Source organism: Lepisosteus oculatus, chromosome 10 (assembly GCF_040954835.1).
Source record: "Lepisosteus oculatus isolate fLepOcu1 chromosome 10, fLepOcu1.hap2, whole genome shotgun sequence".
NCBI classification, from domain to species: domain Eukaryota; kingdom Metazoa; phylum Chordata; class Actinopteri; order Semionotiformes; family Lepisosteidae; genus Lepisosteus; species Lepisosteus oculatus.
The window spans coordinates 17,266,182-17,293,506 of NC_090705.1; the positions used below are offsets into that span (position 1 = coordinate 17,266,182).

Here is a 27,325-nt window from a genome sequence, read left to right on the forward strand (position 1 = left end):
GAACCTCTAACACTTTATCCAGTGTCTGAGGACTGAGACTCAACAGGAGCTATAGGAAACAGCGACAACTCAGGTGAACTGTTTTGTCTGACGTACAGTATGATTTGTGTGCAATAATACCGCTATGCATCTTTACATTTTAGGTGAAAAACGGAAAATATCACATATCTATACCAGTCATTGGTGACATACGGGTGACCCTGTAAGGTACAGCATAACTAAAATCTTGCAGCGTTCAATTTAGTTCGAAAAGGAGATATCCTAAATTCTGAACGATTCGTTACACTTTTCCAAGCGTAAAAAATGAAGATGTGCAGGCATTCAAATTAATATTATTTGTTTTAATGATAGCTCTGTTCTTTTAAATCATATTCTCAAAACAAGCGCAGCACATGGATGAAGTCTGGTCCCCGTTTTACGATCCTGTCTTTCTTTTTGCGGTAAGTCCCGCCTTCACCACGAATTTAGCATAAATAGCACTTTTGCAATATGCTTATCTAACTAGCAGCATCTGAATCAAACAGACCTAGCGGGCTTAATCTAGGGAGAGTAAACGGCGAAGAAACTCCACTCCAAGTGCAAATTATTTATTCATTTAATTTAGAGATTTTAGCTGAAGAAAAGCTTAAAACTTGAACTTGGCAAACTAATGAAAGGCATAAACCAGTGAAATAAAGAATGTGGGACCGAAGAGAGTAAAAGCAAAGTCATTTTGTGCTGTGGATTTGAAAGGCAGTTTAACATGCAGTGTAGTAAGTGGAATGTTTTTTTGGTGATACTTGTATTTGTGGTGCTAGCCATCCGTGGCTGTGGTGCACTAGTGGACAGGTCAAGACTGGAAGCCAGGGGAGTGAACCATAGCTCCGATGGACATCGCACATACCATGAGCCTGTGCTTTCTGGCTCCAATGCCAATGACACTGGAGCAGCCAGGCATTCTGCTGCAGGTTTCCAGATTGTATCCTTCAAGTGGGATCATATTATGGTTCCCTACACCATTGTTCTCTGGATTCTGGTGGCTGCTATTGCCAAAATGGGTACGTAATGTTGATTTTTACAATGAGGTGAGATTTTTAAAAACCTTTTTATGCTGTTTTATTTATAGTATATTCATTTTGTTATTAACCATTCCCCCCATAGAAAGAATGTTGCTATATTTAAATATTTTCAACTCATGCAATACCTGATATGGAGATCTTTGAAATTAGCTCATTTCTAAAATGCTTGTGCATTTATACTTTATGTCTACACTTGCAGTTTTTTTGAGCGGTACAACTGCAATGTAAGAAAACGCTCTAAATGCAAGGAAGGCAAGGGAGTTAAGATACAGCCAACAAAAGCTGTTGAGGCCTTTAGTTTTGTCCTCATCAAGGAGGAGCCAAAGGTTTCTCTAATGGGGACTGTGAGTGAGGATGCCACCTGTATGTAAAGAAACATTCTCTTGATGCAACCAGCACTCCAAGAAGGTGGAAAGTCTTTATCCCATCAGAGAGACAATCAGGAGCAGTGTTGTGGGATTCAGGATGTGCTGCATTTGTATGCCTGCAATTGACTGCTATGTACTGTAACCAGTTTGGATAAACTATGTGTGCTGGAGTGCTTTCATTGCCTGGTATCATAACAGCCATTTTTGCAAAAACATACTATACATCCTGTTCTAAGTTGTCAATGCACTTCTTCCAGTTCTGATGAAGTCCCCTGGTTTGATTTTGTTCAACCCTTTGAGGATTTTGAATATTGAATCAGGCCCTTCTGTTGGTTTCTCATTCAGGACTGAAAACATTCGATTGTATTAGCCTGTATGAGTAATGCATTTATAACCAGGGATTTTCCAGGTTACTCTTTTTATAAGTTGATTCCAGAGCAACAATATTTCATTTGTCATGTGGTGATTAAAATGATACAAAGTGTTCTAAACGATGTCTTACTAATGTATTGTACATTTTTAACAAACATTCCTTGATTTAAATTCGATTAAACAAAATTTGCACTGAAATTTGAGAAACGAATGTGAGAACTAAAAACAGGTGTCCACAAGCATAAAAGTTTCCAGCTCTGCTAACTGAAGGTTCTACGAGCAGGTTAGAATGAAATTATTTACTTGCTGCAGTATATAAAGTAAGAGAAGTGATCTTAGGTACAGGTCTATTATTAAACCTATTAAAAATATTAATCCTATTTTAGATCTTTAGGCTTCAGATCTAAATTCAACATACTGTATAGATTTGTTTTCAAAGTTACTTTGAAAGGACATCTCCATATTGTATGTAAAGGAAGTACTGTAGCAATGAAAAATAATAATAAGAAATACAGATCAGTCCTTAAATATATAAAAATACTTTATCCATTAATCATTTAACCATACCAAGAAGCAAGTCCATAACTTAGACTTGTGTGATTATAACTGGTTGATGCACAAGGTCCAATTCCTGGATCTAAAGGAGCAATCGAAACTTCAGTTAAACAATTAACTTAACTGTAGCATGCACGGAAGACATTTTCTAAATATAAACGACAAAAATCTGAGTAGTGGTACGTTTGAAGCATCATAAAACAATATCTGCTGCTCAATGTCAATTTTGCCTGTTTTTTCAAATCCACTGTTTCCCGTCCAACTACAACACGGTATATCTAGACGTGATAGTTAGCTTCGATGTGCTGTTATTAATTGTCCTGTTCTTAATGGAGTGACGTCCCACCCAGGAGGAGAGTAATTTTAATTTTGGTTCCACAGTACTAGAGTTTTCAGGACAGAGTCCAGCTTGCAAAGAACCTCTTTAACACAATGGGTTGTTCTGAAAATAATAGAAACATTGTAAGCTTGTAACATAATTTACTTTTTTACATATTAAACCTATTTTTGAACTTATTGATTTACACTTGTGTGACACAGTGGCACAGTGGTTAGCCTTGCTGCCTCACAGCCCTGGGAACCAGGGTGTAACTCCTGGGGTGCTATCTGAGTGCAGTTTGTATGTTCACCCCATGTTCACAGGGTTTCCTCCCACAGTCTAAAGACATACGGGGTAGGTTAATTCGCTTCTGGGAAAATGAGCCCTAGTTCGAGTGGGTGTTTGAGTCTGTGTGTACACTGTGTTGGACTGGTGTTATCTGCCTGGCACCTGTTGCTTCCCAGCCACCCTGTACTGGATAAAGCTGTTAGAGAATGAACGGAGGGATGGACAAATTCCAATTTAAATAAGTCAAAGTTAGACTTGTGTGTTGAACTGTGATTGATAATTTATACCATAAATGGCCTCCTTTTGCTTGTAACCTTTTTTATTTCCAAATTAATGCAGCTGCATGATACCAGAAGGAACTCACAGTGTGTTGAGCAAAACATTTGATTGTTGACTTATTTGCTTATATAGTGGCTGAAGACTAACCTGAAGTTGGAATGGTCATTTGAGATATGTAAATGGAAAACTACTAAAAAGTAATATCCATCAGTCCAAGTGCATTCCTTGTAACTTTTCATGCAGGATTCTGGTTGATGAGGTGGAACTTTTGCCTCTAGATCATAGTGTCCTATACCTTAGTTTGGTGACAGGTGCCATCTTTGTATTGAGATGTGGAACTGAAGTCCTGTTTATTTGGTCATTTAAAAAATCCAGTTAGAGCTTCTACAGTATATGTTCAGGATTGTTCATTAGAGCTTCTACTGTATATGTAAAGCATTTTAGGTTACTTTGAGAAAAAAAGGCACTATGGAAAAATAAAGAATTACAGTAGTATTATTATTGAGTAGCACCATAATTCCAGCACGGAACCCATATCACAGGCTAGGAAACAGTTCCCTTTAATAGCTGGACATATGAGAGCAATCCAGTGCATAAAAGACTGAGCGCTGAAGTACAAATTTCTGCAAGACAGGAGAAATGACCAGAACACAAACTTCATGGGACTCACTGCTGGCTTTGTTAATTTAGTTGTAACTACTTTTGTTACAAGACATTAACTTTTACTTGAGGCCTAGCACCTGTTATTGCTGGGCATGAGTTTTGGAACCAGAGAAGGAATTCACATTAGTATTAATGAGTGTACTTTTGTCATAGTTGTAGAAGTTTCTTTTCTTCTCTTTTCAGCATGTTTGTCTTTGCCGGTAGAGCAGAAGAGCCGAGTCATGTAGTTCAGCATCTCTTTGTGTCATTTTTTTGCAATCTAAGTGGCAGGTACACAGCTGGGCTTTCATGAAGAATAGACCACACTCCTAGCAGATGGCAAACTGTCCTATCTGCCTTTAGACTAAGAAGAAATTCATATAAAGAGATGGTCATAAAATGTAAATGGACAATACTGTTTCCTGTTCATGTGGGCAATATTGTAGAACCATTTATTTGCTTTTAATGTAAAGTATTTAATCCCTGATTACCTGAAATAAATTCTTCTTGATATTCATGATACAGTATGTCAATTAATGCTACTGTCCCTGTGAATGAGGTCAAGATCCCGAAGCGTCGCCTGCAATTGTACCATGTATACCACGTATAGAGCATGTGGCATCACAGAATTTAAAAAAAAGCAGAAATTTTGCCTCTGGCCTCAGAGGCTGCAACTCACCACAGCTGCAACTCAATGCAACATTCTTGCAGCAGCAGTTTTGGCATTTGAACATTTCCTGAAGATGCTATATACTGTTAAATCCTGCTGTTAATCTCTGGTTTAGCATATCAGCTATTTCCAATCTTTGTGTTATTATACTGTACTTACATTTGATAATGTAGAACTGTTTTTGTTTTCTATGTCAGTTTGCAAAGGAAAGACTTTTTACAATTTTAGCCCACTCTATAAAAAGCTAGAAATTGCAAGTTTCGCATTCAACCAAAACTTCCTTCCTGCAGTCAAGATTGGTAAAGTGTTGTTAGTCTCAGATTTAATCATTTCCTTTCGAGAATAAGCAAAACGTGCAATAAGGGTGGAAAATACAAAGTGTCTGCATAAGAGCTAACACAGAAAAAGTTAACAAACTTGCCAGTTAATTATACTCCTGGCTGAAGACTGCCGCTGAAACTGGACACTTCCCGTCCTGAAAACAGTTGATCATTTACTCATTTCATAGCATTGTACGCTGCCACAGCAAATACTGACCCTGTCAGATGTTCCTTTTAGCAGCATTTTCTTTTTGCTGCAGAGCAGAATTTGCTCAAAACGTTTATAGAAGTAGAGGAAGCCAATCATGTTGGTTATAAAATAGAATAAAAAAATAAAAGATTTTTTTTCCAATACAGGAGATTGGCAGGCTGACATATTGGAATAGATACAGTAGGTTAAACAGATGCAAATACTGTGTCGACGCTTGGTAGGGCTCAGCTATGGGCAAACATAAACTATAAGACTATGGTACTCAAATGAAAGACATTTGATCAAATCTAGCGTTGTAATTTTAGAAGGGGTCTTAGAAGGGGCTGTGGGATTGGAGGTGAATTTTAGACTTTTATCTAAAATGTCCCACTCTTGATGGTCCCAGCTCCAGTTCGATCTGGATCCTTCCTGCCTTTCATCTTTCTGCTCAACCGGCAGAGAAATTTAAACGTGTGAAACTAGCGCCCCTGACAGCAGCTGATTTTAAGATCTCGGCTTGATTTTAAAGTCTAAAATTATAGTCTCACCACGAGACTATACGAGAAATAGTAGTCTGCCGTACCATCTCGCCGGAATAGACAATCTCTGATCTCCTTTAACCTCTTTTATAGAGAGAAAACAGCCCGCAGCCACCTGGAGCCATTTTCTCTAATAACACATGGAAACACGCTACAAAACTTTATTGCGTTCTCTTGGTCTCTGGTGTGTCCCTTCGTCGCCCTCTAGCGGTTTTATCCGGTATTCATTTATTCTTCCATATTCTAGCCATTTTATGCAATACAGAATTGCGTTGGTGGTGGGGTCTATCCCCCTATTCCCCTAACCGGACAGCAACAGACACTAGAAGAATACACCTTGGATAGGACTCCAGTCCATCCAAGGCCACACACAGACACAAATATTCACACACTTACATCTGCGCTAGTTTTCCCAGAAGCCAATTGACCTACTAGTATGTCTTCGGACTATGGGAGGAAATCAGAGTACCTGGAGGAAAGCCACGTGAACACAGGGTGAATATACAAACTCCATGCAGATAACATTGGACTGCACCAGACCCCAACACTGTGAGACATCATTGCTGAAATAGGACTATGGGGAAACTGCAGAGAGCACTGAGATCAGAGGTGACTTCTTTAGACAAAGAGTTGTGGGAGTCTGGAAAAAGCTACTCCATTATTAAATGTCCATATTCCAGTCTCTCATTATTTATATTGCTTGCTTTTTTAAGAATGAAGAACACATTAAAAAAGCATTGGAAAACTGAACTTTTCATGACATGGAAAAACATAAGATTAAGCAGCTTTTTCTAGTGTTAGAAGTGATGACAGAACAGTTACACAGACATGCAGGAAACAGGGATTCCAGTGAAAGTAAAGCAAGTATTTCTTCAAGTTTATCACATTGATTAATGATTAATCACAAAGAGAAGAGGTTGCAGTGCAGAACTAATAACCCAGCAGAACAAATAGAAAAGGCAATGTGAGAAAATGGTTAGTGGTTTGTCTGTGTTGTATAATTTAGAGAATTGTGGCAGACTTTTACCAGAGTTCACGGTGGTATGCACTGTAGACAGGCTTTGAACTGTTGATTCTTTATTCCTGATCACTCCACCTTAAAATGTTTTTAACAGCAACAGCAAAATAAACTTTTAGATTTTAGTAGGTTTCTTGTAGTAATATCTTTGAAATGTGATAATCCCAGAATAAACTGTAAATAAGCACAAGTGATCACCTTCATTTGTTCCATAAGGTCTAGTTACTACAATCAAACTAATGTAGGATCTAATGTCTTTAATCTACTGGTGGACTATGCGTCCTTCACACTTGGGTTAACTTTATTACAGTGTGAGAGGATATGACAGAGACAAATGCGTCACTACCATTCATTTTAAATGCTGCTTAAACAGCTAATGTCATAATCCACTCTTGGCTTACTTAAGAATATTAGAAAGGTCGAGGTAGGTGTTTTGACTGTCTTTTTCACTTAGCTTTTTGTAGCCACTTGATTGAAATGTCTCATTCAGCAGTTTCTTGAAAAAAGGCAAGATATCAACTTAAACTTCAGCTTTTACGTGCATCTCCCTTTATTTTTCACTTCTATCCTCATTCTTGTGGTTCAGGTTTTAACAAAGTCCAATAGATGGATTAAATGCTTGAATCAGGTTCCCTTTTAAGGCATTCTGTGGCATTTCTAACTCACTATTATATATTGCACATATACACTATATGTAAAAACATGTTTTTAAAAAATTCTGTTGAATTCAATTCCGCTCATCTGTTGTCTCATTAAACAACAGATATGAAAGCACTCTTACTGATGAAAGTGTTGGACCATGATGTTTTTTCCAGAATACAGCCTGGTCTTAACAGCGATCCAACTAGATAAATGGAAGAGGAAGGGGACACAAATTGTTCAGTTCTTAGTGGTGTATCTAGGTCAGGGTGTCTTTACTAAGGGCAGTAAATACTGGATACTGTTAGTTTGGGATGTCAGTTCATTTCAGCCAATGAGTACAAAAAAGCCATGTGGTGTCATTGTCATTAATATACATTTCTTGTCTCTCTCATCCCTTTCAGTTTTAGGATTGAACCACAAAGTGACCAGCATCATCCCAGAGAGTGCCTTGTTGATTCTAATTGGTTTTGTCCTGGGTGGCATTATATGGGCAGCAGACAAAGCTCAGACCTTTACCCTGACTCCTATAGTCTTTTTCTTCTACCTCCTACCCCAAATTATTCTTGATGCTGGGTACTTCATGCCCAACAAGCTGTTCTTTGGAAATCTCGGTGCCATCCTTGTGTTTGCCATCATTGGCACCTGCTGGAACGCTGCCACACTTGGTTTATCACTGTGGGGCATTTACCTGGGTGGTATAATAGGTAAGTTTGTGTTCCTTGATGTATTTTCTCTCTGCCTGAGCCAGAGGCACAAGAAAAATTCGTATCAGAGTTTAACAAATTGTGGTCTAGAAAATGTTAGCCTCAATAGTTTAGTAGGACACTGAAGAAGATCATAAAGAGAACAGGGATTATTTACACGGTAGAGAATGCAAACGGGAGCAGGATAAGGTAAAACACAGATAACGCTGAGCTGTCAGTGCAAGTTGACAAAGACATGAGATAGGAAGAAATATAGCTATGTGGGTCAAACCTATAGTCATTAGTTTAGTTATTACAGTATTGTAATAATAACAAGATTAGTAAGGAATAAAGCAAAGTGTCTATTATAGACACAAATGGATCTATTATAAAAGAATATGGAATTACTGTAAGTCTTCAGTGATTAGGAGGGGGGGTTTAGTTATTGTTTCAAACAGTGAAGCAAACAAGCACTTAAATGATAGGAAACAAACCAGTCCAAAAAGTCATAACTTTAAGGTGTTTAACAAAATAAGAAGTGAGCATTTTCAACAGCAATGAATTGCAAAATCCCAAAGTGAAACACCTCTAGTGAAATCTTACAGCTATGCTGATCAAATACTTGTTTGACTTACTTTTAGAAGTAAAGATTTTTAAGGATTTGTCTAACCTCCAGCTTTAGTTCTTGGGATTTACAAAAGACTGAGACTTTGTATCAAAGCAGCCAATAGGCTGGGAAGGGGTGTGATGCCCTAATTTCCTGTGGCATACTGTAGGGCTGGCACCCCCTCTTCCTCCTTCAAGAGCAGACCCTTAGTAAGATTAGGTGGAAGTAACATCCACAAATAATCAAAAATACAAGATACTACTTATTATTTTATCAGGTATTGTGTTTTTACCTTTCTATATTAAGAACCCATTAATTGTTATCACACAAATCAAAGAGTTCAACTTAAAATATCTAATTTAATTTTACTGCTATCATACTGTTTTCATACTACATGCACTATGAAGCTCTTTAAACTATGCAACAAATGTCAAAAATATTTACATTGTTCTCAGGTGTCAACTTCAATATCAGTGTGCTGGAGTTTCTCCTCTTTGGAAGCTTGATTTCCGCAGTGGACCCTGTGGCTGTAATAGCTGTCTTTGAAGAAGTTCATGTCAATGAAGTTTTATTCATTCTTGTCTTTGGGGAATCTCTTCTGAATGATGGTGTCACAGTGGTAAGACCTCCTGTCTGATTTCTAGAAGCCAGTACCATCTCAAGCTTTCACTATGGTGAATGTATTGCTGAAAGTTAGCCATAGATTCCAATGGTTCAACATGTCTTTAGATTGGACTATGAGTAAACCATGGAACAGTATACTGTATACTCAACAGACCTGAGAAGTGCTGAGGTCTTAGATTTTTTGTTCTACATATACTATAGGCAAGGTTTGTGGAGTTTGGAATGAGTGAGTTTACAGTATAAATTATACAGGAATACAACTTTGACGATTGTAAATACACAGTAGACAATGGTTGTGGATATCACATTCACTGACTTTTAAACTAGAGAAGTGCAGTCAGAAAACTGTGACCAAAAGCAGCAAAGACCTGAAGTATACCAACTGGAAATGATTTGTTATTGAAGTTGTAGCAGGAAATGTACTTTGCAATACTCCAAGTTACAGTGTTTTCCTGACAAGAGACTTCTCTTTGCGTTTTCCAAGTACAATCCCTGTTTCACTCAGACTCAGGTACTACAGATAGTAAAGACATCCCTGTCATGCAATGACTTTTCCATTATTTTCTGTTACACAATTTTGCTAATGCCAGTGCCTTGCAAAAGTACTCAACCCCAAATATTGCCGACATTAAGCCTCTTTCAGCCTTAAAAGGGTAAATTTAGAATAATTAAAAAAAACATTCAAAAGATGTTAATCCATCATTTGCAATTCAGCAAAACAGGACATCACTCAGACTGTGTGATTACTTTTGCAAAAATTGTAATTGATCAGTAGAGGGATCGATACAGCAGTTTAAGAGGTGTACTTGCATTGACGTCATCAGTGATGTCTGCAGTGATGTCATTGAGAGACACACTGCTCCTCCAGTAGGTTTTTGACTCTCCTGCAGCTGTTGAGATGATTCATGAATTTGTCACATGGCTGTATTGGTCCTCTACTACAGTAGTTATAACAATAAGCCAAGTAAATTAACAGCTGATGATTCCCAGTCCCATGGGTATTCAAATGGAAAACAATTGCCGATTCTAGGTTTTAAATTTTTTTATTTTCCATTCGCATAACAGTTACCTCTCTCTTGAAATGACTGTTTTTTATAATTTGTTCTACTTTATTCTTCAGGTGCTGTATAATGTATTTGACTCTTTTGTAACGATAGGAGGAGGAAATATTAATGCTGTGGAAATTGTCAAAGGAGTAGGTGAGAGACAATTTATGAACACTGTACTTCCTATGCTCTGTTTTGTTGAAAATAAAAAAAATGTTTTCTTGTTTTATTATATTTGTAGATATGTACTGTATTTTATGTGCATGAATAATAAAATTAAAATTTTACCAAGAATCCAACAAAAAACCCTGACTGTATATTGAAGCTTGAGTTTACTGAAAGACTCAAACTCAAACTAATATGCAGTGAACAATACTACACTTTACTTTACAATGCTTAACCATTACATGGAGGGTCACCTACTCCAAGGCAGAATATCTACCTCGTAAGGAAACGGCGGCCATTATAATATTCTCTTTGCAAAATATTGGAATGTGATTTATTGCCTTTATTGAAGAGCTTTGAATATCCTACCGTGGTTCAATGATGAATAAGAAGAGTAATGATAAGGCAAATTCGGACTGGCAAAGTCACTCTAAGTACCCCGTGCTGTTTATACAGTACATGTGTTATAATAGGGGTAATAAATATGGCAAACACCATCTTTATAGTATCTTTGATGAATCAAACTCCACCATATTTAACATGCTAGTATTATGAATATGTTTTTACTGCAGCAGGACCACAAATTGCTTTGCGCATTACTGTAGTACTTACTGTACAAATTATTTTAAAAAATTGTAATGTCCAAAAGTTAATTGAACATGACAGCAATATTAATGCTTTCCTATGTATAGTAATAAATTTTAAAATTTAAGATCTTGGGAATGCCAGATTTTTTCCTAACCATTGAAAAAAGAATTCTTATCTAAACAATGCATGGAAATGCTATTCTACAGCATTTCAGATCACTTATCACATTAGAAGGTGACTTTGCTAGCTGCAGTGTAGTGAATGTTTTGTTAATTCTGAAGAGAAGAGACAGCACACTGTACTCACACAAATGCTGCTCTCTTTTTATTTGCTCAGTGTCTTTTGTAGTTGTGGCTCTTGGAGGAACCTTAGTGGGAGTTGTTTTTGGAACACTGCTGTCCTTGCTGACCAGGTGGACAAAAAACGTTCAGATAATTGAACCTGGATTCATCTTTGTCATGGGATATCTGTCCTACCTCACTGCTGATATGGTGTCTGTTTCAGATATCCTGGCGTAAGTGTTAAAAATGGAAAGTTCTGGCTTTTTATGAGGGTTTTGCATATTGTGAAAACTGAGTGTTCTACTTGCCATTCTTGGCTGTTCAAAGGTACAGTATCTGTCCCTCTGACCTTGATTTTACAAAACATTAGCAACATTCTAAAAACAGCTATTTTATTCACACCAGATGAAAGTTCTCCCACCAAAATGTTGTCCTCTTTCTTTTTAACTTTCAGAGTGGATCAATATGTCCTCCACTTCCCCCTTTGTCACACACTTACTGACACAGGAGGGTAATCTTTGCTATAGCATCTTGCAAGCAGTTCATGATGGTCTGTCCAGGCCAAAACAATAACAGGGAATCATTAACAACAGAAACTAATGCACATAATATGGAAAACATGAAGTTGCATTAAATTCCTTATCTGTTTGTGCCTTTTGTTATTTTGTGCTGTAGCAGACATTCATACTTCCTTATCTTCAGAGATTTTGCCTTTTATTTTTTAGGATCACTTTTTGTGGCATTTGCTGTCAAAAATATATCAATGCCAACATGGATGAGAGATCAGTTACCACTGTGAGATACACACTGAAGCTGATGGCCAACGGTTCTGAAACCATCATTTTTGTGTTCCTGGGAATCTCTGCAATAGATCCCAATATATGGGTTTGGGATACTGCCTTCATACTCCTAACCCTTGTCTTCATATTAGTCTACAGGTTTATAGGTAAGACAAATGAATATAAATACAAATATTTGGAAATTAAATGACTATATCTACCACAAGAAAGGAACATAAGTCTAGTTAGTGGCCTGTTAAGGATTTTTAATAAAAAAATATCCTGTACATGACCAATCTATGTCAAAATGTACCTGAGAACATCATGGGTATCAGCCAACTCTTTTAATGCCACTCTTGTAAAAAAAAATGTCTTTTCATTTACTCATTTACTGTACATTGGTGAGACAGTAAGTAGACTGGCTGATCGTTTCATGGAACATGTCAGAGCAGGAGGATCAGAGATCTCTCCAAGCAAAGTAGTCCTCTATTTCATCACTGCTGGCCATGATTGCACGGACCTATCTGTCTGCATCCTTTTACCAGGATTCCAGGATTCCTACTCAAGAAAAACTCAAGATACCACCCATTATCCTTAGACTTGGTTCACACCTTCCACCAGCTCTCAGTGATTTATTTGAAGAGCTCCCAATTCATTTATTGTATCACCCCCAGTTCTCTCTTTGTTTTTCTCTTTTGCTCTGTCCTTTGTTCCGCTCTTCATAAATTCCGTGCTGCCTTCTTCTTGCTCCCTAACGCCTAATGAGGCATTTGAAGTGATGTGTTTTTCCTTCTTTCTTCTTTTCAGCCTGGAATTAATATCTGATCAATAGGCATTCCCCACTGATGTTTTTTAACCAAAGTGCAGTTCTCCAGGCAGTTAAAGACTCTCTTTTATATTTTCCTTTTGCGCACCACAGGTGTCTTCGTTCTGACGTGGATCTTAAACCGCCACAGGCTGGTGCCCTTGGAATTCATAGACCAGGTGGTCATGAGTTACGGGGGCTTGCGAGGAGGTGTGACATATGCCTTGGCAGTCATGTTGGATGCGGAAAAAATTCGAGCAAAAAACCTTTTCGTCAGCACCGCTCTCATCGTCGTGTACTTCACTGTCATCCTACAGGTGAATGTGGCCTCGAAGAAAGTACTTTGCAGGTGTCTGTCCTAATGCTTTGAAAGCATCACGGAAAATAAGATCTTCTTGCTGCTTTTTTTCTTTTAATTTTGTCTCATGAATGTGAACAACCTGTTGTACTGCGCTTTAATACTCCCTCCATTTCTTGGAAAGACACGGCCTCTCAAAAAGCTTCGGGGTGCTGCCTGCAAATGCTTAACTAGGTGTGGGAGAGATATTAGAATAACACAATGCCAATCAAGTCCTCCTGTTACCTTAACTGACTGTGCATCCATGGCATTATTGGTCTTATCAAGTCCTCATTTATAATGATGATCACACGATACAAAAATACAAGAAACCAGAAAGTAAGAGTACAGCAAACAACATACTGTATGTGATAATGAAAGCATTTAATCACTATCAAGAACAATTATTTAAATGAGTTAAATTGAAAATATATTCAGGGAAAGTTCCTAAATTATTCATTTTTTCAAAAAACGTACTCTTACCATAGATTTACTGATAGAAGAGTGCATCGGTATTTGGAGACTGTTCTCTTTTTTAGAAGTGGTGTTGCAGCATTTGGCCAAAAAGTAAATGACCAGCTCCTTTCTTTTTAAAAGATTTAAACTGCAATGTTATTTTTACATTTCGGGATCATAAAGAATTAGCATTGATGAGTGCATATCAAACCTCCAGTTTACAGCACAAAATAAATGAAATTTCCAGGTATGCACAGTGCCATATTCTGCCATTCAGAACGAGGCAAAAAAGCAATTTTGGTAGCAATTGCAAATATTTGTAATGATGTCTATGCCAGTGAGGGTCTGGAGTCTAAATTAAAAGCAGGGTCTTAAACCTGTACCTTAACTAAATACTTTAATGCTTTAAATTCGTCTTATGTGTGCAGTCATTGAGGTTTGAAGTCTCCCAAAAGTCAGGACAGCCTTTGTTCTGAGAGCTCTGATCTCTGTTGCAGGGTTTAACAATCAAACCATTGGTGACCTGGCTGAAAGTGAAAAGGACTGAGCACAAAGATCCTCTGTTAATCGAAAAGCTGCAAAGCAGGGTAAGGCCTTTCACATCTGCTAGTTTAAGGACAACAAAAAACAGAAAATTTGAGCATTCTCTTTTTGTTTTGTCCTAGGCCTTTGATCACATCCTTATTGCAATTGAAGATATTTCAGGACAAATTGGGCATAACTTTATGAGGGACAAGTAAGTAGTAAATTTTAAGCTTTTTAGAAAAAAAGATGCAGCAAAACCCGATTATTCTTCACCAATGTTAAAGCATACAGCACAAGAAGGAAAAATACATTTAAAACAATTATACATTTATGAGGAAAATACAATGAATCTGAATAACTAAAAGGTGTAAATGATGGATGTATTAAAAGATGCAAATACAGCAAACTAATTTAAAAGAGAATTTCTACAGTATTTCTGCAATTCTATGTGTCTGTGTAGTGACAGATACAAGTATTGCCTGAACTCTGAAATAATCACTGCTTTTTGCTTTAACAAATCTCTATTTGACAACCATTAAGAAGATACAAGTGATGCAAAAAATGATTTAGGGAATAACATGGATTCAAAAGAAGGGTATTAATACATTTATCTGCAGCTGGCCAAATACTTAGGACAAGTAAAAGATTCTAAAAGGGCATTGGGAAAATGTGAGGCAGGATGGCCCCAAACATCCTACTGAAAGTTGCAGACAGCAGTTTAGAGAATATGGCCCAGAATGAGTAATGAGACTAGGGTTTTACTACTGAAGCTACAGAGGACCCCTAACATATTAAATAGTGAATTGTTCTTATTATTGATACTAAACACATAATAGGATGCAGTACGTATACATTTCAATGGTTATTCACAAAACAACTAAACAACTTGAGGTGTCTGATGTTGTAATGAAGTGGACGAATGAAAAAAGGTGTACCTTTCAGGTGGTTGCAGTTTGATGAGAAGTGGCTGAGCAGGGTACTGATGAAACCCTCTGCACGAAAGTCACAAGATTACATCTTCCATGTCTTCCACCAGCTTAATCTAAAAGATGCAGTCAGCTACGTGTCAGAGGTAAGACTGCAGTGAACAAAGCACATACAGTACTGTATTTTGTATTAGAAAGTGAAGTGGATATTATGGCAACCCAATCTAAGTATTGTACAGTAATAGTGAGTTGAAATAATGCCAAAGCCTGAAAGTTGCTAATGCCTTATATTGATTTATGACCATTATGTTTGTTAGGAAATAATTCAAGTTGTTTCACTTTGGTTGCACTAAGAACTGCTTTCTTCTTGCTGGCTATGATTTGGCCTACTGTACATTCAACAATGTGCAAAAATGTTGCACTGATGCACAGTGGCAGATTTGTAATCTTTTTGATCCAATGAAAAACTCAATTGTTTCTAACTCTTTATAAACTCATGTTAATTTAGTAAATTTGTGTTTGACTGTAGAAGAATAAATGTAAGATAGGTGACTCTTCCCTCAAGCATGCTTATTCCTGCTTGATTTGCAATTTTACACATTTCCAAGGACTTTCAAAAGAAGAGCAAAATGATTTTGAAGTAATCTTGCTTTTTTTACAGAAAGATTAAATAGATTTGCTTCTTAGCTTTTCAATGAGCGGGTTAATTTTCATACAATACAAGTCAGTTTCTACGAGGGAGGTGGACAGCCACCCCAAATCCTTGTCTTCAGTGGAAAGAGACTCTCACTCTGCTGTAGTGACTTGCATGTTGATTTTGAGACAGGAACTACTGCCATTCATTTGTGTACTAGAGCAGGAGCTCTCACTCCTGGGACGGGAGGCTCGTGCACTGCTGACTTCATTACTTAAATGAGGCCTTGAACCAAAAAACTTGCTTAATTGGAACATTTGGATTTTTTTCAAACTCCAAGGTTTAGAATTGTAATACTGGAAAAGTAATAGTTAAAAGCAACCTCTAACATGTTTAAGAGCTGGGAACAATCCTGTTATTACACCAGTTAAGGATTCAGTTATGTAGCTAAGGGCTTAGCTGGAACAAAAACCAACAGGTGTGTACACCTCCAGGACCAGGATTGGGAACCCCTGTACAAGATGTATTCTATAGCACAGAATGGGATTGCTAGGACACTGTTGTCACAACAGTGCTATTGTGAACCTCTTTACAGGAATAATCACTGCATTTACTGGATTAAGTTTACATCATAGAAGGCAAGTTCCATTGTCTTTCTAGTCTATTAGAAGTTGGTCATGTCCGCTATAGAAAGTGGAGGAATGAAGAGTGAATAGATGGATTCTTTGTGTTGCCCAGAACATGAATACAGAATGGGCTATTTTACTTTTTATTCCACTAAAAAAGCCTTTTCATGTTTAGTTTGTCACTGCCATCACAATTCGCCCTTTCTCAGAATATTTGCAAAATCCCAGAGCTCAGCTTAATTGAAAGACCAATTTTGCCTTCTGTACATCTGGAAATCAGAGAAATTCTGAAATTAATACTTTTGTATCTGACTGCACCTTGCTGGTTCACAGAACAAAATGGCCAGTCCCTGCATTCCAAGAGAGCAGTCTTCGGCCTCCTCCTTGTCTCAGTCCTGTGTTTTAAAGCAGGTTTTCCTCTCATGTTTAAGGGTGAGCGTCAAGGGTCACTGGCCTTCCTACGGTCTGAAAATGATGCAAACGTGGATTTTAACAGGAAGCGTCACTCAGCTATGTCAGTGATGGCGCCGGATTTGATCCACGATGATACCCCTGTGTCTGCAATCCTGTGAGTATAGGTTTCACAATGTTGATAGAAAGGTTTTAGTGTGCTTGTTTCTGAAAAGATGTGTTAGAACAACCATTCCAAACCCAATCACTAGTGAGACCTAACTAAAAAAATAAATAATTTAATAAATTATAATAATAATAATAATAATAAATAAGTCAAATAAATAAAATAAGTCATTTATTTTACTACATTCAACCCATAGTAAAAGTGAACCAGAAACTCTAATAATTGGGAACAAAGTAACACTTTTAAAAATAAATATTTGTGCTATCCATGGTAAGGATACTTGCCAGACTTCTTCTTTAACCACTAGATCATACATTTTCTATGCCCTTTTCAAGATTTTTAGAATTGTTTTATTTCAGTGGCTATACAGTGAAAACAAGCACATACTGTACTTTACTGTACTGTAGGTTACGAATCCTTTCAACTGTGCTTAGTTCTATATGAAGCTTCTTTTAATAGTACACTCTGCTGCAGTGGAAGACAAATAGCTATATAATACAGTGGCTCTTGGTTGCTCTTGGAAAAATGTCATGCTTTTCTGATTTTTGTTTTCTTGAAGGCGGAATCATGTCAGCTCCGTCTGTCTTGACATGCAAGCCATCGAGCTGCAGAGGAAGAGTGGCTGGGCCTCAGAGGATGTCAACACCCATCATGTCCTACAGCAGCACCTGTACAAGGCCAGGAAGCAGGTAAGCTGTTGAATTGTTGCTTCAGAGAAGCAGCTTTTTTTCTTTTCAGGCTCACTTTTCTAGCTCTAAAACCTAATCCATTAACTTCAACCACTTTGGCAAATAAACAGTACTTATTAGAAAATGCAGCATCTAACCAGAATCATCTTCCCCATTGGTATTCCTCTGCCTTTAGTTGAAGAGGGTACAGTACATTAGATAGATTACCTGGTTTGTGTGCTTAACTGAAGCAGCACGTTGTCTAATTACTAAAACAGAAATCTGTTTTTCCCTGATACCTGTAGAGATTGATCGGTCTGGCATGGTTTCCTTTACTTTTTTGGATCCTAAAATTGTTAGAAACTACATATTGCTTATACTTTAGTCTGAGGTAATCAGTCTCAACTGACATATTTTATTTACAATGGAGAGGTGACCAATTATATCCTACTGAGGTAATTTAAAATACTTAAAATAGTTGTTGTATTAATAAAAAAAAATGATTAAAATATGGAAAAACCATTTGGAGGTTAAGGACATAAGGAGGGTTATGAATGAGAAGAAACCATGTCTGTATTTATTAATTTTCATAGACTCGTACTTCAATAGTATGTTTTTGAAGTACAGTATGACCATCCTTTTTCTGTTGGCTTTTTGTCCGTCTGTTCTCAGTTCACTTGCCTGTTATTTCTGCCTCATTCCATCATAATCCATCCATCTATTCTCTAACAGCTTTCTCCAGTAGAGGGTCACAGGGGTGCTAGAGCCTAACCTAACAAGGAATTGGTGCAAGGCAGAATACGCTTTGGACAGGATGCCAGTACATTGCAGGGCACACGCAGACACAAAAACACTCTCACACTAAGACTGATCAATATCCAGAAACCAGTTCATTTCCCAGTAGCCACCAGCCCTGTCACCTTGTAACTTACAATTGGCAGCCCACTGAAGCTAAGCAGGTGTGAGCCTGCTCAGTACCTGGATGGGAGACCTCCTGGAAAAAACTAAGGTCGCTGCTGGAAGAGGTGTTAGTGAGGCCAGCAGGGGGCGCTCACCCTGCGGTCCATGTGGGTCCTAATGCCCCAGTTTAGTGACGGGGACACTATACTGTAAAAAAGCACCGTCTTTCGGATGAGATGTAAAACTGAGGTCCTTACTCTTTGTGGTCATTAAAAATCTCAGGGTTTTTCTTGAAAAGAGTAGGGGTGTAAAATGGCGTCCTGGTAAAATATCCCATGCCTCCTAATAATCTTCCTCTTTGAATTGTCTACATCACTTTGTTCTCCTCCCCCCCCCGCCCCTGACTGCAGGCGGAGCGACGTGCTGGTTGGAGTATTCTCGGTCGCATTTAGTGGCAACGTCAGCTCAAAGATTTAGTTCAAACCAAATTTATAGGATATAAATGGAGACATGCGAGCCGACAATGGCAATACTCGCACTAACCTACACACAACATAAAGAATGTACAGTACAAGTTAAGTTATTTACAAATTTAAACACAAGGCTTCCGAGAGGCCTATGTCCTGACCACCCAGAAACCCCCGATCTGCTATCCAGTATTTAAACACTTACTGTATATAAAGCCTACAAAGGACAAAATAATATAATTCTGTCTTCTAAACCAAGGGAATATAACCCAAGGTGAAATATCTTTAACCCCAGATGGTACCAAATGAGTGGGAACCTATGTCCCTACTCTAAAAATGCAGCCACTAACCAGAAGAGACCATTTTTAACCGAGAGAGTCTTTCCACAGGAAATCAACAGTCATAACAACAACAGAATAACAAGCTGTCTTAATAAGGTTCAAATACTTAACTCAGATCTGGCCTTGATGATCAGGACAAGGAGCTCTCACCTTCCGTCTTGCTCTCCTGTGCACCCTTGTGTCTCTTTCTTTTTCTCTTTTGTTTCTACCTGCCTGTTTAATACTGTCTTCCTGGACTGTTAATCTTTAACCCAGAATTTAATTAAGGTAAACTAAAGCAAACTTTACTGTTGTTTTTATCACTGAATCCCTGCATCTCAGCAAACATCTCCTTGCTTTGAAGCTGGAAATGTTGACCTTAGCCAGGTGTTACTCATTGTGTTTAGATTCTTAAAGACACTTCATAACAATATAATCACTGCATTATATTATGGACACAATTTTCCAGATTATCTGTCAGATTATATTCTTCTTGTTTGAAAAGATGATAATGATAATAATAATTGAATAATTGCTTCCACTTATATAGGGCTGTACAGATAATGGGGACTCCCCTCCACCACCACCAATGTACAGCATCCACCTGGATGTCAATACAATTATGTCAATACAATTCTTTCCTCACTGGCAGTTTTACCACCAAGGTGAAGAAACAGACATGAAAACTATCAATTTTTGCTTCTGGTTTCAGAAGTACTGTACATGATGGGAGGCATACCTAATGAATCCTTTGTGAACCACTGCTAAGGATTTTCATCTGTATTTGGTTTAGCAGTCACAATTTTTTTTTTTAAAGTTAACTTTATACTCCGTTCATGAGGAATAACAGCAACAAAGAATTAAAAGTATTAGCAAAAAATTGAAAAATATTTTTTAAGTGTTTATCCATTGTATTATTCATTTGGCTTACCCTGCTTGGCTGTGGGCCAGCCCCCTGACTGTAGGATGACAAAGTCAGGACACTTCTGCAGAATGAGGAGTGACCAATGGGGAGCTGCACTGGTGGAGATAGGATTGAGGGGGGGTGCAAAACAGAATGAGAAGGAGAGAAGGGGCTTATTTATATAAATAAATATGAAGTATTTATCGTTTTTTTAATTTAGGAAATGATAACTTCAATATTTACAATTTAAGGCCGCTTAGGAGAATTAGACTATGCTCCTGTCATTGTTCCTGAATGTTTGTGATTAAAAAGTTTTTGAGCCAAGTGTTTTAGAATAATGAACTGTCCATTTTATAAACCACATCAACTATCTCCTGACCTTTTATTTGGCACTATACTATAGACTGTACAGACATCAAGGTGGGATACTGTATGTTAACACTTTTTCTGTCTGCTTGGTTCAACCACAGCACAGACACCGGTATAGCAGACGCCACATCAGCACCAACAAAGATGAGAACGAAGTCCAAGAAATCTTCCAGCGCACCATGAGGCAGCGTCTTGAGTCCTTTAAGTCTGCCAAGATGGGGGTCGGCCAAAGCAAGAAAATTCAAAAACATCAAAGGAAGGATCACATGCAGAAGGTGAGATTCAGCCATCCCCTAGTGGTTTTAAGATTTTTTCAGCTGAGTACCTCCTTTGAAATTAGGACCAAATTTGTATTACAGATGCACTAGTAAACATGGAATAACGTTCTACTACTACTAATAATAATCTTAACTACTGATTCGATGGGTTGCCCTGCATTTCAGACTTAAGGTTAACAAAGTAAAGTTAATGAAAGACAGTTTTACCCTTAAATCTCTCTCTGTATCCAGCTTTGTTGATACGTTGTCTCAACTGCTGTGAGTGCAAAGAAACCAGCCTCACAGAGGAACGCTGTGGCAAAGGGCAAGAATGCTCTCAAGGCTACTGTAGGTTCTATAGGTCTGGGTATTCTTCCATTACTTGTACCCAGAAATTCAGGAGTGGTCTCCTTTTAACTGTAACTGCAGTCCCCCACCAGACATCAACTCCAGCAGTTTTTCTTGTATCTTGAAATTACTAAACTTCAGAACTCACTTCAAAAAGCCTAGTCAAAACTTTGCAGAGTGACAGCTTGCAAACTTCTGTGTGCAGGAGAAGTGTCCCAATTCAATGCTCAGTGTTGTAAAAATGCCTGAATTCGTTGGGCAACCTTTAATGAAGTTAACTATTTTCACAGATTAATTCAGTACTGACAGGAGTTCTCCTGGCACATTTTAAGAGGCAAGGGCCTCTTGATGAATGCTATAGTGTACCCACGAAAACAGTGGGGCAAACTTCCTGATGTGAGCCCCAAAATCTTTATGTTTCCCTGTCATTGACATAGCCCTGTCAGTACAAATTCCCCACACAGTGTTTACTGTCAATGCTGTTATATTTTTTGAAAATATCAATTTATCTTCTCCTATTGTACGGGGGGTGCCAAATATGTAATATGTATGTAAAATATGTAATGAACGTAAACCAAAAAATATAAATTGATAAATTATCAAAATCATTTCACGATTATCACCAAAACCCAATGTACTCAAGGAAACTAACAAAGGTTATTGTCCCATCCCCTTTTCCTCTTTTTTTGTTAAGTATCTCTCCCTTTGTTTGTTTTTTCCTTGTGAGGTACATCCATTGTGACAAAACAGGAGTACCTCAACAATAAACAACCTCTAAGTGCAGTGTCGGTGCTCCAAAAGCAGACACTGATATGGTATTTTGTGTGGAGAGACAGTTTGAAGTAATTTGTTATTTAATGTTTCAGCCATTACGGATTTTTTCAACAACCCCTACAGCTCAGCTTGCTAACCCCTGGGGCTAAGAGTACCACAGTTTGAACACTGCTGCCTTAACACATAGAAAAGAGGTTCAAACAATTGAAATGTTGAGATTTTAGGCTTTTGGTATTAAGAAATGAAATTTTGTTGTGATGCAATATTCCATGTTCCAATTCAATTCATTCATTCAATTCCAAAAATATCATCAGAAAGATCACACACAGAAGGTAAGCCTGGACCATCAATTGGTAATATATATTTGAAATTAGAAAAAAAGTGTTTTAGCTGCACAGATTTAAGATTCTTGTCATAATAAAACAAGGTTCTATGATAGGGCCAAGTATGGCTCTGTTTCCTTTATCTTGATTGCCATGTAAGGAGACACTGTGTCACTTCTCATCCTTTCACTGTTTATAAGTAAATTGCTTTACTTTTCAATAAGAAATACAAAAATATACGATTTGTCATTATTTTCACAAATTGCCGAAAATCAAAATAAAGCATTAAGTATATTTATCCTTGCTAATACAGTACTTTTTAAAATGTTAAAGCTAAATAGAACTTAGATCTCAGTTATTGCATACAGTAACATATCACACAGAATGCATGTAAAGTGCAGAATGCATGTAAAGTCACGTAATATGCAATGGCAGTCAATCTTATTTAGCAATCACTTCAGCAATTAGTGATATGTATTTCAGGTAGATTAAATTAATTTTTAGCAAACATGGCCAAATTTCTCAGTGAGTCTCAATTTATTTAGTGAAAGTACTGTACTAATGTGAAAGTTTATTGAAATAAACTATGCTGTTTTTTGTGTAAATATCATAGAGTTTCTGAAGAGAGTATTGAACTATCTGAACTTAACTGACCGTCATTACCAACTTTAATAAAAAAACTGCATAAAAGACACATAAGCATAATCTTTTCTTTCTTTTTTTTCCAGATGCCAAATGGAAAATCTTCAGAGGAGTCTGCTGGGTGGTCATTTTCTTCTCAAGATGAAGGTAATGTTCAGTCTGCTATCTGTAAAATAGAATTGTGATCCTACTTGATTGATACCAGAACCTTCTATGGCTGCTATGTGACTTCTTCTTGCTTGTATGTTGTAAATACATCTCCAGACATTTCTCACAATCTTTGGATTCTCACTCTCATTTTTTTTGTATCACTACTGTTGTTTCTTGAAAGACAACACAAGGAGTTCTTGTTGGTTTATCACCCCTTTGTTTCTGTGTCTTAGCCATTATAAAATGCAAAAAAACAGTTGAAAATCTACAGCTGTATAATTCACTTATTGTTCCAAAAATAATGCAGTGTGTTGAACTTAAGAGCTTATGGTTTATGTTCTTTTAATACAAAAGGATGGTGGGGGCCAGGAACAATCTGGTCAGTAATAACGTTGAAGCTGATACTTTCTTTAAGAAACAGCTGGATAAGTTCCCTGGATCAGTGAGCTACGAGTAAACAAATGGGCTGGACAATCTGAATACCTCCCTCTCATTAGGAACTTTCTTATGTTCATCTTCATAACATACCTCTCAAAGTATCAAAAGAGTTAAACACATCAGTTTTCCTGATGTTGTCTTTGCACTATACTGTATTTTGCTTCTTCAGAATTTCAATTCTCTAATGCAGGAGGCACCCATGAAAATGGTGGAGCAATTAGTTTCCTAGCATCTGGAGTTGTGTCATCTGTGAATGAAGGACATTTGTCTAGTGGTAACTGCTGTGTTTGACTTTTCACATTAACGTTTTTCGTATGACAGATTCATGCTAATTTGCCTGTTGCCTGCTGGGATAGGCTCCAGCTCCCTAGCATCTCTGAACTAGGTAAAGTGGTTAGAAAATGATAGGATGGATGATTTATGCTAGACAAGAGCTGCAGGCACACCAGCTTCAGCCCACGCCTCCAAGTTGATGTCTGAATCTTGAAATCCACTTATTGTAGTGCATTCTAAACTTACACATTTAAAAACATATTTTCAGATGGATTGAGGATTGAAATATTAGCTATGACAAGATACTGTATCGTCAAATGAGATCTGTAGTTCCAACTACTGCCACAAGTGGGAGCCGCAGCCTCCTTCAAATTTAATGTACAGTAGTTGTTCTTCAGAAAACTGCACGTGCGGAATTAGGAAATGATAGACTTTGAGACACGGGGTCTCCCTCATTGTTTAGAAAGGAAATAAAAATAATTAGGCACCCCAGGCCAAAATTAAACCAAGAACCAAAGCTCTGTGTGGCAACAGCACAAATGGCAATCCTATCCTGCCTCCTAAAGTGACATATTAGAAGTAATATGTTACAGAAACAGTGCAACTATTGTGTCCTTTCTGGTGAAGGTTTCGATTCCCTTTCCCCAGGAATTGAAAACCCAGCTTTCATGCCAGATGAAGAGCTTCCTGCTCCTCTGAGGACTCCACCCTGGTTGGCCAACGAAGACACTGTCGTGCCCTCACAGAGTGCACGTGTGCATCTTCCCTGGACTCCAAATACCTTCAACCGGCTCGCCCCACTGAGGCTCAGCACCAGATCCACAGATTCATTTTTACTTGCAGGTGTTCCAGCTGCTGATGAGAATCCTCAATAATTCCAACTTGATGTAGAATCAAAAGTACAAATGTCATGTTGTCTACCACCAGGAAAACATGAGTTGGTTCTTCCTTATCAAGCCGTGTGGTAAAAACATCTTCCTCCTAATCTGTGAAACTGACTTTATATTTTTATGTTTTATTCTTTAACATCATTTGCATTTAAGATTTTTTTATTTTCTAGATCTCTAGATAGCAAAGTACATTGTATTATTTTGGTTTTTATAGGTCTTTGTTTGCATTACATGCTGAATTACTTTGCCTTATCAATAATCTTCCTTCACTATGATGTGCAATAATCTCTAAGATATTAAAGAAATATTTTTAAAAATTTAGATGAACAAATCCCTGAAAGGGAATTTCATTACAAAACTATTATTTTTATGAAAAAGAGCTAAACTGTTGTAGGAAATTAATATTTATATGTTCAAAATAAAACATTTTGTACAGACAAAATGGGTAGGTTTATATATTTCTTATATACTGTATTAGTTTATCTACCATAGTCTGTGATCCCAAAAGGGTTCCATATTAACTGTAAATCTTGAAAGAGGATAGGCTTAAATGGAAGAAAATTCAAAAGCAATTTGAGCACTAATTATTTGCATGATAATTAGGAAATAATGTTTATTAATCTGTAGAGTATAACAAAAACTGACACAGAAACAACTACAATCCCAAATCTGGCAGCGTGCCACAGTAGTTTTTTTTGGCATTTTAAGTGGACTGTCATGTACTTTCAGCCTTCCTCCAGGTTCATAATTCCCATGTGTCAGTCCCGTCTTGAGGAACACAGTACGGACTTTCTTTTGCAGGTCCTTCCTTAACTGTACTCATAAATGTTTATCACAATGCACTGGAATATTAATCTCAATTAACTCTGTCGTCCATTTCTTCATCTTCACCAATGTATTCTACGTTTCCTGCTGATCCTGTTTGGCCAGGGACTCCTCTCAGTAACAAACACCAGGATCCCTGATGCATCAGCAGCCAAGTTTGCCTTTCTCTCACATTTCTCTAAGAGCACCTTCAGTCTGCTGAGTATAAGGTCAAGGGAGCACTCAGGATTCTGCCTCTGCCATTTCTCACCTGGGATGTGGATAGAAGGTATACTGCTACATGCCAGGTACCGCCCCAGTCCTCCAGTGCTAATACCTTAAATCATCCCTGTACCTTAGCAGCTTGGAACATCTTCTTCAGTCCTGGGGAACTGCCACACAGTGCACCTGTCCAGAACTGGAAAAGCCCCCCATTCCATCTTCCCTTCCTCTCCCTTTTTTTGCTTCGTCATTCAGACTAGCTGTGGTTCATTCTGCAGGTTTTCCTAATTTGCAAGTGCATATCCTTACATACTATTCAATTTTAATGCTGTGTAGTTACACAGTTACTACTATAATAATATAATACTATTGTATTTCATGAAATAAAAATGAAGATTAAAATGATCTTGACTATTTAATATTTGCAGTATATTTATGGCATTACTAAACATTTTATAAATTACATTTTTCTCTCTCTTAAATATTTACTCTCCTAGCTCACACAAAAACTCTGAACAACTAATCAATTGAATTTTGTGACAAGAATTTAAAAGTACAAATGTTGTATTGTTATTTCTACCTGGTGTGAGGAGTCTGAAAATGCTGATCAGTATAAATGGTGAATGTCCTGTCGTGAAGTGTTCAGTGAGAGGGTACCGTAAAATATGTCACTCAGATTATGTACTATATACTGATTCATATCAAAACAACACCATTAGCTGAAAAGAGGTCAGGAATTTCTAGGAACAAACCCAAGTTTAGTTGAGATATGCATTAGCAAGAACTCTTAAAGTCTGCCTTTTTGAGAATGAACAGAAAAAATGTTGTTTAGGATCTCTGGTAATTTATAAAACTGAAGAAAACTGATTCTCTTGAATTCTATACCTGTGAGCAAATGAATAAATTAAGTGTGTTATAGCACATGAAGTTGTCTTGTTTTTGTTCTTGAGTGAAGTAAGATATTATTGGCAATATCTGACCAAAACTTCTAGTACTGACCTTGTTTAAATAACCACAGCATAGCCATGTTTGTACAACTCCAAAGCCAGCAGTCATTTGCCTTAAACTGTTCAGGATTTAACCCACTTGCTAGCCATTTAAGTTTTTAAGAACTGGGCCATGCATTGAGATAATGCATGTATTCTAATCTGAGATCTAATCAATGTAAAAAGACTAGTTTACAGTCAAAGTAATCTCCCAGTATTGCACAATACAAGTAGTAGAAGAGTATTGACAGAAGTCTCCAGGTCTTGAACAGTGATGACATGCCATGGGGCCAGTAAGGACAGTATTGGAGCAGTTCAGAAGGTGACCATTATTCAGTCATGATTGCGTGAATTCAAAATGACAATTTGTATTCAGTTCAACCCAAAGAGCTTTTAAGGCTTGTTTACTGTCATTTAAACTGCTGTTATTTGGTGATTATTGTGTCTTATAAATGGAGGACAGCACAGGTGTACAAAACAAAAAAAAACATAAAATGAAAGGAATATTCTCTGCAGAAAAGATGGAAATTATGACAGAATTGTCTTTTGCAGTGCTGCTTAGATTTATACGTCTGTTCATTTATTCATTGCTCAACCAAAAAATAAATATATGTCAAATCACTTCTCAACGTTTACTTGAACAATTTGATTTCCTGCTTTAACAGATTTTT

At 37.4% G+C, this 27,325-nt stretch overlaps 1 protein-coding gene across 1 annotated transcript; it reads left to right on the top strand.

The window, feature by feature from the left end:
* Positions 1–216: 216 nt before the first annotated feature.
* slc9a3.1 (solute carrier family 9 member A3, tandem duplicate 1) lies at positions 217–27,275 on the top strand. Its single transcript, XM_069194970.1, has 15 exons — positions 217–1,037; positions 7,662–7,964; positions 9,006–9,169; positions 10,295–10,373; positions 11,310–11,487; positions 11,980–12,200; positions 12,953–13,155; positions 14,129–14,218; positions 14,297–14,367; positions 15,099–15,228; positions 16,774–16,910; positions 17,479–17,608; positions 20,649–20,822; positions 22,978–23,038; positions 24,401–27,275. Exons 1-15 carry the CDS (start codon positions 743–745, stop codon positions 24,625–24,627), a joined length of 2,463 nt encoding a protein of 820 aa, XP_069051071.1. The 5' UTR covers positions 217–742; the 3' UTR covers positions 24,628–27,275.
* The last annotated feature ends 50 nt before the right edge of the window (positions 27,276–27,325 follow it).